The 16,330-nt window shown below is 39.8% G+C and overlaps 1 protein-coding gene across 1 annotated transcript in view; it reads right to left on the bottom strand.

Annotated features, from left to right (window-relative positions):
• The window catches only part of SGCZ (sarcoglycan zeta), a 779,950-nt gene that overhangs the window by 533,655 nt on the left and 229,965 nt on the right, over positions 1-16,330 (bottom strand). The window contains exon 6 of the mRNA XM_059721776.1: positions 11,016-11,210. Within this exon, the coding sequence (XP_059577759.1) occupies positions 11,016-11,210 (195 nt within the window). The remainder of the gene's footprint in view (positions 1-11,015; positions 11,211-16,330) is intronic.

A 16,330-nucleotide genomic window follows, 5' to 3' on the forward strand; every position in this document is an offset into this window, starting at 1 on the left:
TCTGGATTAACTAAATCTATGGGTACCCGGATGAACTAAGTCTATGGGTCTATGGGTACCATGTGAAGAACTGCTGCAGTACAGAAGAAATACCCCCACAAATTGCACACCACTGGTTATGACATATCACCCCTCCCTTGAACCCATATGGAAAATCCTCAATCAATTGCAACCCATACTAGAAAGAGACCCTATTCTTAAAGAGATCTTCCCAGAACCACCCATCCTAGCCTTCAAACAAGCACCGAACCTCGCTAACCTCATCACCAGAAGCAAACTTCCTCAGGCGCAGAACACACCAAAAGGATCCAGACCGTGCCATGACAAGAAATGCAAAACCTGCCAACACATCTCCGCCACCCCCACAATTACTACACCCCACAACAGAGCCATCAGCATTCCTGGATCTTACAGCTGCACCTCCAGAACCATAATATATCTCATCCAATGCACCAAATACCATGATGGAAAATATGTAAGTGAGACCAAACAACAACTGCACACCAGAATGAACGCACACCAGAAATCTATCAAAGACAGGAATACCCAATTACCTGTGGGAGCACATTTCTCACAAGAAAATCACTCTCTCTCCAATCTCTCAGTCCTGATACTCAAAGGAAACTTACAAAACACTTCCCAGAGATGAGCCTATGAACTCGACTTCATCAACCTCCTGGATACTAAAAATCATGGACTAAATATAGACCTTAGATTTATGACACTTTATAACCTGCCTGACATCTGACTCCCCAGGTACTTCTCCACTATTCATCCTCCTTCTCTCCCCTCCCACCCAACCTGTCTCTCACCCACTGACTCCTCAATCTACATCTTCACTGACTACCTGTCTTGTATGCATACCAGCCCAGTCTCTGGCTTCTTTACTTTTCATTCCACCCAGGAAGAGCACACATCAACTGCTGAAACTTCCTTAGCCTGATTAAGGGTTTTTGAACCCAAAACCTTGCTTGAAAATTGTTTTCCAACTATTTAAGTTGGCCTAATAAAAGATATCAGATTCACCCAAAGAACCTTGTCCACCACGGGTACCTGTAGTAATTTGTCTATATGCAAATGTTGTTCCACTCTTCCATGTGCACAGGGATAGCACGGTCTGACAGTAAGAGGTGGGAGTGTGGGGGAGGCAGAAAGAGGCTGCAGTAGGAAGAAGTTGGGGGTCAGAGACATGGAGCTACCTAACCTTGTAGATTTATTGTCCTTGCTGTAGCAGTGAGATGCGGACAAATTCAAGGCAAATCTCCAAAAATTAAATTCTATACCTATTCCTTTTAGAGACAATAAATACAATCCAAATCATCATCAAGTCATGGTACATTTTGCAATTTTTTTTTTATATTTAACTGAATGACAAAGAAAAATAAAGACATTTACACCCAGGGTCCCTGAGGGATAATGCTAGTTTGGACATTTTATTGGCATGAAGGACACTGATGTCACAGAACTAGTGTGTGATTACTGCCAGCAAAAATGAATCAAAAGATTTTGTTTTTTCATTCTTTACCTCAAAAGCGACTAGTGAAAATGCATTAAGTTGGATTTTTCAAGAAGAGTTGGCCAACTTTATATTACAATCTTGGGTTTTAGATTGGTGTAATAATGCTGGTTTGTATTCTGTAATGGTTCTACAATTCCTATGTTGCCTCTGGGAGTGTCATTCATATTCTGTTTTTGCTCGCTTGCTTGCTTTTTATTTTTTGTGCCTAGAAACTTATGACCCTAAGGCATACACATGAAATACCATCAGCTGCTGGACTCATGGGATCAAGAACAGCTGTTTTCTTATGACCTAATTAAGTCCATATAGATGTCTAATGTCTTTGATGGGAAAAGTCCTACTGCCTTATCAGTCCCATTTAAAACTTTTAGTTTCATAAACTGTGTTTTGGAATTTAACCATAGCTGTGACTATACTGACTTAGAAATAAAATTTCAAAGAAATCATAGGAATAAGCAGAATGTGTACCATACCACTTATCTTGTAATTTTTATCTTCCCTCTCCCTCTTTATTGCTATCTCTTGATATGTTATGTATGTCTAACTTAGGCTGCATGCTTCCATAGACCTAATTATGATTATGACCCCTTACCTACACAGGACCTCTGATTTCAAGCACGTAGAGGTGAGTAAAGAGCTGTGTGATCAGGGCCTTAAGCATTTAAGAACATAAGAAGAACATGTAGATTTATTGCTTTAAGGAACAATCTACACTTATAACATGGAAGTGAGGAAACATACAAACAAATAAAATGCTTATTTACCAAAAAAAAGTTCCAAAACTTTAGTTTTTGGAAGTATCAAAATTTGCTCAAATTAACATGGTGCCTTTCTAATTATAGCCAAATAAAAGCACCAGATTTATAGCATCACCTAAAATGTAAACAGTTGTCAGTTTCCTCCAGATGACTCAAATATTTGTAAAAGCAAAGGTCTCATATATATCAAAAACTATAATTTTTCCTTCTCATGCAGCAACTTTTAATCAGTTATTACTTCTCTTAAATTTTGATATTTAAAATGTCAGCTTCTTCAGAAATTTTTTCAAAATCATTCAGTTCTCTTAAACAATTTATATTTGATCTGTGTACTTGACTATTAGGCTATGCAAAGCTTTGATTGCTGATTTGATTCGACCGAAATTTGGCCCAATACGGCAGCCAAATCTCTAAATCCAAATCAAATCAGAAGACCCTTTAATCTCTGTGAATTGAATAGGAACCCTCCAAATTGATTCAGAGAGATTTGATGATTCAGACAGACACAGTTTTAAATGTTCTTTCTACATACCTCAAGGTAGCAGGTGGCTTGTGAATTCAGAGATGCTGGGACAAATGGAGCATCCCATGGGAGTGCAGGCGGCCCCAGCTTGCTCAGCAGCAGACCCCGAAGTGGATCAGAAGCATTTCCAGTCCACTTCCAGGTCCACCAGGGAGCTCACGGGAGACCCCCCCCCCCCACAACCCTGGCTCAGCGACTGGTGCCTCCTGGGTCTGGGGGGGACACCCAGGGTACTTCTGGTCCACTTCTGGGTTCACCACAAAACAAACATGCAGGGGGGTCCCCCTGTGCTCCTGTGGGATGCTCCATCTGCCCCACCATTGCAGCATTCATGAGCCGCACCTGGTACCTCGAAGTATGTAGAAAAAACAGTTAAAACTGTATCTATGGATGAATTGCTGATTCTCCAAATCAGCATTGAATCTTCAGATTTGGATTCAGCCAAATTGAAATGGGACAGCAATCCAAATCAATGAATTGAATCACTGCCCCCAATTCAGGCTCAATCCAAATTAAATAAGGCCCATTTCACACACCCCTATTGGCTATGACTTGTTAACTAAAATCATACAACATTATTTTCATTTCCCAGTTGAACAAATGTTACTATTAAAATCAGGTTTCTGGATCAGACACACCCACGTACACCCCTTAAAGAGACCACTTTGAATTCTTAACAGTATCTCATAATTGACTTTCACAGATACTCAGACCTGTAAACCATCTGTTAGAATTTTCATGGAAAGGGAACATTTTATTTTAAAGGGCCAAAGAGAGAACTGAAATTAATTCCATTTCTCATTCACACAAGTATTTGAAAAATATGTTTTAAGATACTTGAGCAAGTTACATTACATGAGACCTTTAATAGTTAAACATACAACTTCTTAAGAAAACTCTTACTCACTTAAGTAACCCTTTGAAATGATAGTTTTTTAATAAGTAAATAAATTTAATCATATTTATGCTTTTCATTTATCAACTTTATTCTTTTTAGCTTCATAACAGTGTTTGGAGAATCATTCCCTTCTGAGCCTTCTGCATTTTTATGCTTTCTAAGGGTTTAACTTTTGTCATTAACCACAAAACGGGTAACAAAAAATTCCACAAAGGGCTGTATGTATTTGGTAATGAGCTGGCCACTGAAGATGCACTTTATATGTAGCTGCAGGTAGGTCATGCTTCTCACTGGCATATGGGGCACATTACCTACAATACTCATTATCTGCTGCAGGAGTGGCAGTTCCTGAACGTAGGGTTGATTCACACCAGCCCTGGCATTTGGAAGGGCAGATTCAATGCTGTTCTAAACTATATAGGATCATTATCAGTCTACAATAACCCTTCTCCTTCCTAGGAAGTATAACTTGTTCTGCTTCCTCCAAGAATTTGCCAGTCATGCTTCATGGATTACAATGCATTTCTATATTTACAGATTAAAGGCTCTGCAGTTATAACACATGCTCTTTCAGAAATAAAAGAACTTCAAAATACAGTACTATGTATAAATAAGATGGTTTTAAATGTAGTCACATCCTTGTACAATGTACATACACAAGGGATTTGTTTTCTGTGCTTATTGAATTGCCTAACAATAATCTCTCAACAGATCCAAAGTGACACAATTAATATCAAAGTCTAAGAACAGACAGTCAAAAAGCCCGAGGCTGAATCCATTCAATCTTCATAGGTTACTCCAAGATATATAGATTAAACCGATAAGCAAGTAAACAGACATTCACTTTTGATTCCAGAAATGCCACTATATGCCTGCACTGGCCCGGGCCAGAAGCCAGGGGCATTAGAGCACACCCCTTTGCTCAGCTGGAATATCCAAGCTCTCCCACCCACCCTGTAAGGGGGAGGGGGGAAGAAAGGTTTCCAGGGGAGGTACAAAGCATCCTGGGATGCTGGGGGACTGTGAGTTAATTTGAACCCAGAAGAGATCAGGGACAGAAATTCAATAAATCAATTTAATCTAAATCAGTTAAATCTGATACTATAGGCATCCTGATTTATCTGAAACCAATTTCAGCCATTTTGAAAGTGCTTTATGTGCACTGAACTTCTGTTGTTATAGACTCAAAATGATTTTCAATCACTTATACTGATTTACGTGTAATTTCTCTCCCTGGTCAAAATGAGCAATCAATATTATTATTATGACTACTACTACTTTACCACTTTTCAGCAGTAATTTGCAACAACAATAACCAAAATGTATGGTTAATCTGTATCTCAATAACAATAACAACTAATTTAAAAACACATCCTGAATAAACTGTATGTATTAAACAAACCTTACCACCTGTGTTTCAATATCTGGATAACACCTCAGACAAGGAAATACTTCTTAGTAAGAAAAAAAAAACTGTTGGAAAGGTTGACATTTTTTTAAAAATGCTAAATGAATTTTCCTTTTTTCATTGTTTAAGACTTAATCAATGACTGGAAATATGCAAAGGAGATCATACAATTTCTGATATAGGTAAAATCCAATAGCTTAGCTGCTAATGCAACATATTTATGTTTGATTTTAACCTGAGAACTTTAATTAAAAAAAAAATATAGCCAATTATATCGTCCGTTGCAATGTCTCAAGCAGGAGACTGAAAATCCTGGCATGTGTAGTGCATTGATTATATTTTTTATGCCAAGCCATTTGTACATTAGTAGACTGAATAGAGTATTTAGGGATAAAAACTGAATAATGTTTTCTCTAAATTCATTTCACTTATACTTTTCACCTATATTTTACAGGTATGGCAAGAAAAATTAACTACAGAATCTTGTAAAACGGGCTTTAATCTCTAAATTTGCTAACTCAAAAGGAAAATGTCAGAAATCTTTCAATAAACTTGTTTTTGTAAGATTCCCAGTCAGGCTTGTAATTGCTTTCACTGGCCTTAAGATTAAAACTTACATTAAGTAGTACCCAGTTTTGAATGTCAGGTTACAGCAAATAGTACTTTGTACTACATGTTGTAGTCAGCTTGCACTTTACCATTACAACTGTATTTCACCAGGAGGGAGGAGTAGGGAGGTTCATTCATTCTGGTAGTTTTATATTCTGTCGATGCACATGTATAAATTCCAGCAATATTCATAGGGTCATAGGAAAGTAAGGCTGGAAGGGACCTAATGATGTCATCTAATCTAGCCCCCAGCTCAAGGCAGGATTACCCCTGACTAAACCATCCCAGCCAAGTCTATTTAACCTGTTCTTGAACATGTCCAGGGATAGAGATTCCACAAGATTTCTAGGTACCCTGTTCTAATGTTTGTCCACCTTCACAGCAAGAAAGTTCCTCCTGATCTCCAACTTACATTTCCTCTGAGGCATCTTGAGGGCGTTGCTCCTAGCCCTGTCCCCTACAGCCATCATGAAAAGCCTGCAATCTTCCTTCAAGTGTCTGAAGACTTACCAAATCTACCCCTCAGTCTTCTCTTCTCCAGGCTAAATAACCCAGTTCTTTCAGCCTTTGCTCATAAGTCTCATCTCCCGGATCCCTGACCATTTTTGTTGATTTGTGCTGGACTCTTTCCAAACTGGCCATGCTCTTCTTGAAGTGGGGCCCAAAATTAGACTTACTTCTGCAGGTGAGGCCTCAGAAGAGAATACTTACACAAACTGCTTTAATCAGTGTAAAGTATTTAAAAGAGGACTGAAGCCTAAATAATGAACCCTTACTATACTGGATTATGTAATTACATAAAACTTAGGCTAGGAGAGCCTACTTGGGAATTCAGAACATAATTTATCTGATAAATGTATTATTATACTTATGTAATATTCCAGACTACAATATTCCTTCAAAATTATGCATTAGAAATGTCTTAGCAAATTTTGGGGAAGACTCTTCTCTCAGAAAGACTTCAGGACTTTACTGTTCATGAACACTCATAGCTGTGACGAGTTTAACCAGATCCTTTACTGATTTAATTGATATAACCCTGCTTGAAATCATCATGATGAGCCTCTAAAATTTCTAATTTAATTTACATCCCATGTGCGCACTTTTGATGAAAATACTAATCTAAATTTAAGAAGTATAAAAAGTCTGAATATAGCACAAGGTTTTTTGCTTTGATAAAATAAAACAAAATAAAAGAGATGCAAGCATGATAAAAAAAAATTGTTATACATTTTTGTAAATGTCCACAGAAAGTTATGTTACTCTTCCAGTTCTTAAAAAATGTTTTTTACATTTATTATAATAATCCATTATCACTGCATTTGAAATACTATAGTCACTAAATATCTGTTAATAAAACACATTTTCAAACTATGAAATATACATTTTTGACTAGACAGTCACATTTAGAAAATCATAAAGAACAGTTTTATATCTACAAATCCTGTTGTCTCTAACAGGCTAAACAGAGATCATATCATAAATTTATATAAATATTTGGAGTGAAGCACACAAATCAGCCCCAAAATAATATATCACACTAAACAAACTATTATGCATTCCGTTTTATGAGGAATAAATTTTAATAATCTAATGCCAACAATGCTGTACTAGGCATAAATAGGGGTAGAGAATGATCTGCTAAAGGAACAACTATAAAATAAAAAATGATCCTGTCAGTCTTCACAGGTACAAAATCTTTTGATAACAATAACATGTCCAGATTGTTCAAACAGAAAATATTAACAGCTCTGAGTTTCCATTTATAGGATGGCAAGTGCAATAATGAAAGTGAAATATAATGCTGTTAGATCAATAATGTTCCCTGAACAATTTATACATTGTTTTCTGCTTTTTAATGGTATAGGAGGGCCGTATTTTCTTGTTCTGCTCTTTACAGTTGCTTATTTGAGTAACAGTATAGGTACTTGTAAAATGTAAGCATTTTCCTCTATAACAGGAGGATTAAAGAGTAATTCACACTGCCAACTGTACACAATCTAATTGGATTTATAATATTGTAGGGCTGCAAAAATTTCACATTAGCTAAGTGATTTTTGAATTGCAATACCTAGCACAGTCATGAAAGACTGGATTTAAGTATAAAGTGCATTACACTTCAAATGTTATCTTTCTGAAATCATTAAGCCTGTGTTTGTATAATGACTTTAGCCACATTCATACTTCTTAAGCTACTGAAGCAAGGACTTCAATCGACTAAGTAGTAAGTAGAATCACTGAGACAGATTTGTGTTGTCCACCGACATGGCACTTCCAATTTTGCGGAGCACCCACAGCCCGGGGGAAAGCAGCCTATGCTGCCAAGCCCCCATGGCCCGGGGCATAGCAGGCTGTGTGGGTCCCCCGTCCCTGTCCCTTGGGGCCCACGGGGCCCGCAGGAGGGGTGGTGATGCAGTGGGAGGGGCAGCGATACCCCAGATGCAGCAGGACAAGCGCTCAGTTATCTGGCATATTTTGTTATCTGGCACCCTCCATTCCCCATGTTATATTTTGTTATCTGGTACCCATGGGGAATGGAGGGTGCCAGATAACAAAGCTTTTACTGTACATGGAAAGCAGGCCAAATAATCCAACAAACATATTTCCATTTTTAATTAAGTAATACATCTCTAACATGCCATAGGTAAAAAAGCTTGTCCTGGCAAATTAGAGCAAGAAAAAGTGTGTCCCATAGGAAACCATGGATCCTCAAGTTTGTTAACCCATCTATGTATGCCATTGTTTCTGCACATATTTCCCCTTCACTAGAAAGAGATTCTAAGTCATCAGAACTCTAGGCTGCCCCTGTGTCTTGACCATCTTTGTGCATCCACCCCAGAGCATAAAGTTTAGACCAAACCCAACACCAACAGTCAATGTTTTTCCCTTATTACGTTTTGGTATTAACATAGTGGGGGCAGGGATATAAGGATGGGTCATAGTATTTGTGAGTAGCAAAATAAAATTACTATAAAAGTAGCTTTTTTCTTTTAGTTCTTTGCTCTTCCCCCTAGCACCAGTTATTGTTGTCTTCTCAGAAATATCTCTCACAGACTTGTTTACCTCCTAGCAACTTAATGATCGTACTGGAATGGTCCTAAAACTTATCAGGTCTGGATGCCTGTATCATAGTAGACTACTACATAAATGTGCCTATTAATAATTCAATGTTTTACAATTGCTTACAGTTGGCAGATATTTTCGGAGAAGTGACTACTAGAATGAGCAGTGACTGTAGATGGTATTATATTAGTTACACCTTGGTGGTTTGATCACAGGTCACTATCCAATTGATGAGTTCTTCCTCCTTTTGATAGTTGTCCGAGCCCTGAGTCTCCCCACAACGCTACACATATTCTGTGGTATAGTCTGAATAGTCCACTTCTAGTTAAATAGAGTGTCCTAAAAACATCTCGTTAACCAGTGGCAATGTGTAGGGGGTGCATGAGAGTGCACATGCACCCCCTGAGAGCACTGGTGTACCCCCTCACAGCAGCATTCCTCACATAGGTGGCCGGCAGGGAGGACAGGCAGGAGTGCTGATGCCCCCCCTGTGAGCACCAGCCAGGGAGCGGAGGCACCAGGAGAAGTGCTGCTAGCACTTCTGGACATGTCCCTGGCCCTTCCAGGCGAGCCACTGGCACTTCTGGGCAGTGTTCCCTCTTAGAGCCAGCTTAGAGGGAACACTGCTTCCGGGTTGGCACAGATGACTGGCTGCTGGGGGGGGGGCGGGGACAAGTGCCCCCCCCCAACTCAGGAGACACTAGTCACCCATGTAGTTGACATAGCTTTCCCTCACCTTTTTCATGAGAGATTTGGGAAGAATACTGGAAGGAGGTTGAGGGCCAAGAAACTGGGTGCTAAAGCACAGTATTTCTATGTAAGCTTCAATACTTCCAATAAGATTCACTCCTATAATTTATTTTGGTGGTACCAAGGCACCTTAGCCAACACTTAAAATCTTCTCTGAAAGTCTTTGTAATACCACTGGACTTCAGTGCCAGTATGTGAGCTGTTAGTGATTGCATGGTTGCATCAATACCAAGTTGTTATAAAGTAATCTTTAGAATTGAGCAGTGAGTATGGACTTGGGATATGGTGAGAAACACCAACATGGGCCATCAAAATTTTCTCCGAGGCTCAGGAATTAGAAGTTGAGCAGTCTTGAGAAAGACTTTTGTCTCTTTCCCTCTTCTCTTTCTTCCTTGACAGCTAAATTTGAGACAGTGGGTCCTTAGGAACATACAACTGGAAGACGCCTCCTGAGCCACAAGGTTCAGTCCCTATAGTTCCAGGCAATCATTAACCCAAGGACTACCTATAATCACCACCACAAACTCTCACACTTAATTACATGGCAAAATATCTGATGAGTATTTAAAACTATGTCATAGGCAAGTGAGAGCAGGGCACTGCTAATGTAGTGACAAGGAAATAGCTGATTAATATATCTTCAGAAGATCAAGACAAGAACCAAACCCCATACAAAGAAAAAAAAAAAAAAAAAAGAACAAAAAGCTCCATGTCAGTCTGCATTCTCAGAGGCATGTATATGGGAGATATAGGAGCAGTACATGATGAAACAAATTCCAGTGTTCCTGACAGGCAAATTAGGATGAGAGCAGGGGTGCACTGATTTTTATTAAGAGATCTTAGTAGGAATTCCCTCACCTCTAGGATTCTTTTAGAGAAAGTTGTGACATTTGCAAGTCAAACTGGTGTGTTCACATCCCATCTGGTATGTCCATTGTTTAATGGCATTACAATCTTGAATGAAAAAGGGCTGTTAACATCTGGGAATTAATGCTGAGAGAGTGGCTGAAATCAGTGTTGAGAATAATTTGAGTAAACAAAAGCAGTATTTTCACAAAAAGAAAAAGAGCCTCACAATGAAACTTAAAACAAGCATAATCCCAAGTGACTATTTATCAAAATCTCTATAAACTATCTATACACAGGGTGGAGGAAGAAGAAGATAAAGACAGACATTATAGGGTGTGGCCACACCCTCTCTGTCCTAAGGTGGAAGCATAAGGACGCACAAGGTAAAAGGACAGCCCTAAAAGAGACACTGCTGACCAAAACACTCCTCCAAATGCACATATGGAGGAATATTTGAAACTCACTAAGAAATAGCCGAAAAAATATAATTTTAAATATCCAATATTCAAGTTACTCATATATATATATATATATATATATAATAAGATGAATGTGTACCAAAAAAAAGAGGAAAAAAAGGAAGCAGCACAAATTGTAAGCATGAAAAGCAAGAGATGCAAAATCATGGTAGTACTTACCACTGTGAAATTCATAACCTTCAATATCCAGATTGTCATTGCTAAGTTAACAATCATGGTAACCAACAGCAGAAGGACAAAGAAGTATAAGCACCTCTTTCGCCATCCATAAATGCCTACTGGATAAAACTGAGGATTTTCAGTCCTTGGCAGGTTGTTCTGCTGTGTTGCTAGTATATACTGCTCTCGTGTCATCTGGAAAAATAATACATAAGTAAAAATGAAAAGTCTATATTATAGATTTTATTTTATGTAGAATATCTAGGGGCAGATCTGTAGCAGCAACTTACTACAAGATGGAGTAGGATGTGGTAATTGCCTATCTGCAAGTTCTTATCACACCTTTACTGAGGCCTAAGCTACCTCATATTCATTGTTGGGTAAAAGCCTGCACATGGGTAGTAACCAGAGTACCTAATTTCCACTATATAATCTACCTAGCCTTGCAGTAACTTCTATTTATAATAGCACTGTATTTTATGGTTAAAGTACTACTACAGCCACTGATTGGGTTAAAGGTAAATATTTCACTGATTCAGGCTTCTAACATTTCTTTGAGCTCAAGTTTTAGTAAATGTGATTATTTTTTAGCTCTGCTGTTCTAGATAATAAGCATCTTTCCCACTTTATGATGATTTATAAAGTGATTAATTGAAGACAGAGGTACATAGTTATAACTATGAGATTCAAAGTTTTATTAGACATGTGAGAAGTATTGGAAACTGTAACTAAAAGGCAGAAAAAAAGGATTATGGAAATGAAACATGAGAAAAATACAGGAACACTTTTTTATTGCTTTTGTGCATATGAATAACTCAAAGTTATTCTTGGAAAAATCATTGTATTGGGGATGAGGAGGGGAGAGACAGCAGTACTAAAACTTAGGTACAACTTTGTAAGTAAAAACCTCACTGTATCGCCATATAAGCAAATGAATAAAATAATCCATCTAATTACCAAAAGAGTACATAAGTTATCAGAAGTAAAGATTCTGTTACAAATTACTAAAATTCCAGAAAATCTCATGTAAAAGATTACTCCCTTCTCCCCAGGAAGCAACAAGAACAGCAAAAATAAGGGGAATTCCCATCATAATCCAAATGTAAAAAAGAGAAAAAAGGAAAAAAACTCCACAGGATGCACATTTCTACTCATACCGTAAATTCAGAAAGACTAGATATAAAGAATTTCAGTCCCTGAAAAGGCACAGTGGGGAACAGTAAAAGGAACTAGAAAAACATTTTCCAACACAAGAGCGTCAAAGCTAAATTAATTATTAGCATAGTTCTGTATTTCACATATAAATGTATGTGAGCAACCCGGCAAGTATAAGAAAATGTTGCTTCAGCATCTTCATTACATGTGGGTTTCTGGATAAGTTAAAAAAAAAAATCAAAGCATCACAGGGGTAGAAAATACCTTGAGTCGTCTAGCCCAAACTCCTACCCAACTTTCATTATTCCTTATACCACCTCACGTAGATCCCTGTCAAGCCTCTTCTTGAAAACTTTTAACCTCTTTAGTTTCTGTAAATCCTTCTCACAATATGGTGCTAAATCTGGCCATAGTACTTCAGATGAGGCCTAACAAGTACATAATAGATTATGCAACACACAGAAAGTGATTTTAATTCATTGGCATATTCAGTGCATAGTCTTAAGAAACGTATTTGCAGCAGAAGCATACAGCTAGTATTTGTGAGATTTCCTTTTAATACAAACATGGAAAGTCAAATACTCAATATATCACAGTAGCTAACACAAATTCGTCTATCCCAAACAGCATTCAAAACACTGACTTTCAAAAACAAGTTATTTATCAAAATAATTTCAGTCCGCATTCTAGACCAAGGCTCACCATATGCCAAATTTAGAAACTCAATAACCAAAAATGTCAGGGCACATTGTATTCACTACATTAACTTCTAATATTTTGGTGTTTAGTAGAAATTGCTTTAATGATTTCTGTATTAGGGTCCTCAGTTGTCTTCTATTTGACATCATTTAATTTCCTGTAACAGACATTTATCTTCATATTCAATATTCATACTTGCATTTCTCTTCAAAAAGAGAGGCCCCTGGTTTTATGTATAACTTAAGCATTAAAGGAAAGCAATTTATCGTTGTTTATGTAAAACTAAGTCTTTCAGAGAACATTACAAGGATGAAATCCTAAAGTTTCTGTAGATTTATGTGCCTAAGATTTAATGAAATGCACTAGAAAAGAAACAGTTTTGCATATAAAAACTACTTTTTTCCTGGAAAAAATACTGGGATAACATTTTTAAATATACAGAGGGGTGAAATGATGCAAATTAAAATGTACCATTCTGGATCTGATTGAAGAATCAAACAAATCTTAACCTCACAAAATGTCTGTTCTTAACACTTTGAAATAAAAAATGTTTAGATAAGCATCTGAACTACTGGATATACATCTACATCAAAACCATTTGAGGCTTCTCCATCACTTCTTACGAGCAGAAGTTACACTGACTATGCCACAATGAATTTTAATTTGTTGTCCCAGAGTTGCAAAGGCAGATGAACAGATACAGTAGTGTAACTAGGGCAGTTGTCCCAGACACTGATCTGGGTGGCAGATAGTGGAACAATGACTGCTGCTGTGTGACTACAATAATGATCATATGGCAGGGCAGCAACCAAAGCTGCCCTGTGTCTATCAGCTGCCCTGAGCACCAAGCCATGTTATTCTTAGGTCTGCATGAAGCGGCTAATATTTGCTTCGGATTCGACCGATTCAGGGGACAGTGATTTGATTCAGTGATTCAAATCACTGTCCCAATTTGATTCATCCAAATGCTGAATCTCTGAATCAGCCAGGCCAGGACCATCCCCCAGCCCTCTCCCAGCCAGGCAATGGCTGCCCCAGCTCCCAGCACTTGTAAAAAGCCCCAGTTCACCGGGTACTGCTAGGCAGGGGGCAATCCCTGCTGCCTCCCACTGCCCAACACTGCATGGGGGGCTCTGCATGAGGCCCCCAAATCCTCCCTCACACCCTCAGCCCCACCTAGTGAGCACTGGGGCTTTTTTATTTATTTATTTTTTTAAGTACCAGGAGCTGGGGTGGGTGGGGGCAGCAGTGGGCAGGGGTCAGGGGGAGCTGGGGGGTAGGGGGACTGGCAGAGATGCCCCCATGGTCCCCTTGCTCCTCCCCTAGCCTCCTCTCCCCCGCCCCTAGTACTTACCAGCATGGAGTCAGTTGCAGCTCCCAGCTGCAGCCACTGGGGACTGCCCGAATCAGCAATGCTCTGAGAATCATTTCTGAAGATTCAGAGAGCTTTGAACTTATTCAGACCTTTATATTGATCCCCTGAGTTGATTTGGATTCAGAGATTCAGCCACCGAATTTGGCCAAAACTCCTCCGAATCGAATCACCACCCGAAACTTTTCACAGCCCTAGTTATTATACTCCTGCACACATATAGCAAAGTAGTAAGTATTACAAGGCCAATACATCATTGTAGTACCATATTTACTCAAATGAAAGATAAGGTTTTTTCCTTCCCTGTCAGCTTGGCAGAAAAAGTAAACTCAACTTGGATTCAAGCACCAGCTCAGGACAGGCAGCAGATTAACTCTGGCTTTGGCCCCCGCCTCTGGCTCAAGCCAGAGTTGGGCCACTGCCTGCCCTAGGCTGGATGGCTTGATTGATGGGGGAGAGGGCATGTGGCCAAGGGGAAATGTAAGGGAGACTGCAGGGTAGGATGAGAGGGAACTTGAAGCCTGAGCCCTGACCCCTTGCCAACCATGCCCGTGTCTGTCCCCCACCCCTTACCCCGCCATTCCCACCCCCTGCTCCCCCTCCCCCAAGCTGCTCCTTCCCCCCTTACCTTTTGCTCTAGCTCCAGTCTTTCTAGCCAGAACCCTGCCCAGACAAGAACTGCTGCTGTTTCTCTCTGGATGGGTTGAGACAAGGCCAGGCTGGGGCCACACTGCTGCTGACTGCCCCACAGAAGAGCTGCAGCAGGTGTGTAGGGCAGAAATGTGCAGAGGGTGGGAAAGTAGGCTACAGGAAGGAACAAGGGGTGAGGGTGGCAGGCTGCAGTGGGGAGCAGGGAAAGTGCCAGACAGCCTGCCAGGGAGAACAAGGGGAGTGGGAGGCAGGGAAGAGGGGCAGGCACAGGCATGGGGGTGCACATCTAGGTAGGTAGGCAATAGAGGGAGGAGGCACAGTAGTGGAAAGGCAAAGACACAGGAGGTAAGGGGGCAAAGGAGCAAGAGGCAAGGATCTGGCTCCTCATCGCACTGCCACTGCTTTCACCAGCACAGCAGTGGTGGCAATAAATTTAAGATGACCTCCCACTTTATCATTTTCCATGTATAAAATCTAATTATTGGGCGGCGGGGGGGGGGGGGTCTTAAATTTGAAGCTGTCTTGGGTTAATGCAGTACATCAGGTAATCTCTGAAATTAATCATTTTATACAGTGGCCTATGAAGTAAACAAGTGCTCTTACAACAAAGGTCTTCACATGGAACTTTAAGAACGCATGCAAACAAGAATAAGTCATCCTCATGCAGACGGACTTCAGCACCCGTCCTTTCAGTCCTCCAACTTGTATTGCAGGGTCACCTCAGTGTCTTAAAACCCTTACTCATCCAGTGATGTAATTTCTCCCACTTGTGCACAGTCCTACCTCCCTTGCAATCCTATGCTGAAGGCAGGCAGGTATGGTCTTTATGTCCTTCACAGAGAGAAAGTTAATTTTCTGCCAACTACTGAACTCCATACATTTACCCAATAATAACAGCACAGCAACTTATGATTAGTTCTTTGAGTTTCGAAACAGGCTGAGTACATTCACCCCATTCCTCACCTTAAAGATCCCCTGCAAAAGAAGCTGATAGTATAGTGGGGTACTATTGAGACTCCATTGTACACCATTGAAAAGTTAGAAAAATCTAAAATTAGGGTGGTCTCGGGTTGTTTATACATTAACTATATGCTACCTTCTCCCACAAGACCCATGATTCATTTAGCTTACAGAAAGGAGAGTGCCCACTGAATAAATCAACTTCCAGTATATGTTTTCTTATTATTTCAAATGATGAATGTATAGGTTTTGATTGTTTAGATTTATATGCATGAACAGCGCGTGCCCCTGGCAGGAGCCTGGTGGCAGGGAGCTTCTGCAGACACCACTGACACTGTCAGCAGCAGTGGGGGTGGCGAGCAGGGTCAGCAACCACCCGCAGGCACCACCAGTGGCAGCTGGGGCAATCATGGACTGCCTGTAGATGCTGCCAGCAGTGCCAGTGGTAAGGTAGCAAGCATGGTTTTTTTGCAGGGGT

Source organism: Alligator mississippiensis, chromosome 2, assembly GCF_030867095.1.
Source record: "Alligator mississippiensis isolate rAllMis1 chromosome 2, rAllMis1, whole genome shotgun sequence".
Taxonomy (NCBI): domain Eukaryota; kingdom Metazoa; phylum Chordata; order Crocodylia; family Alligatoridae; genus Alligator; species Alligator mississippiensis.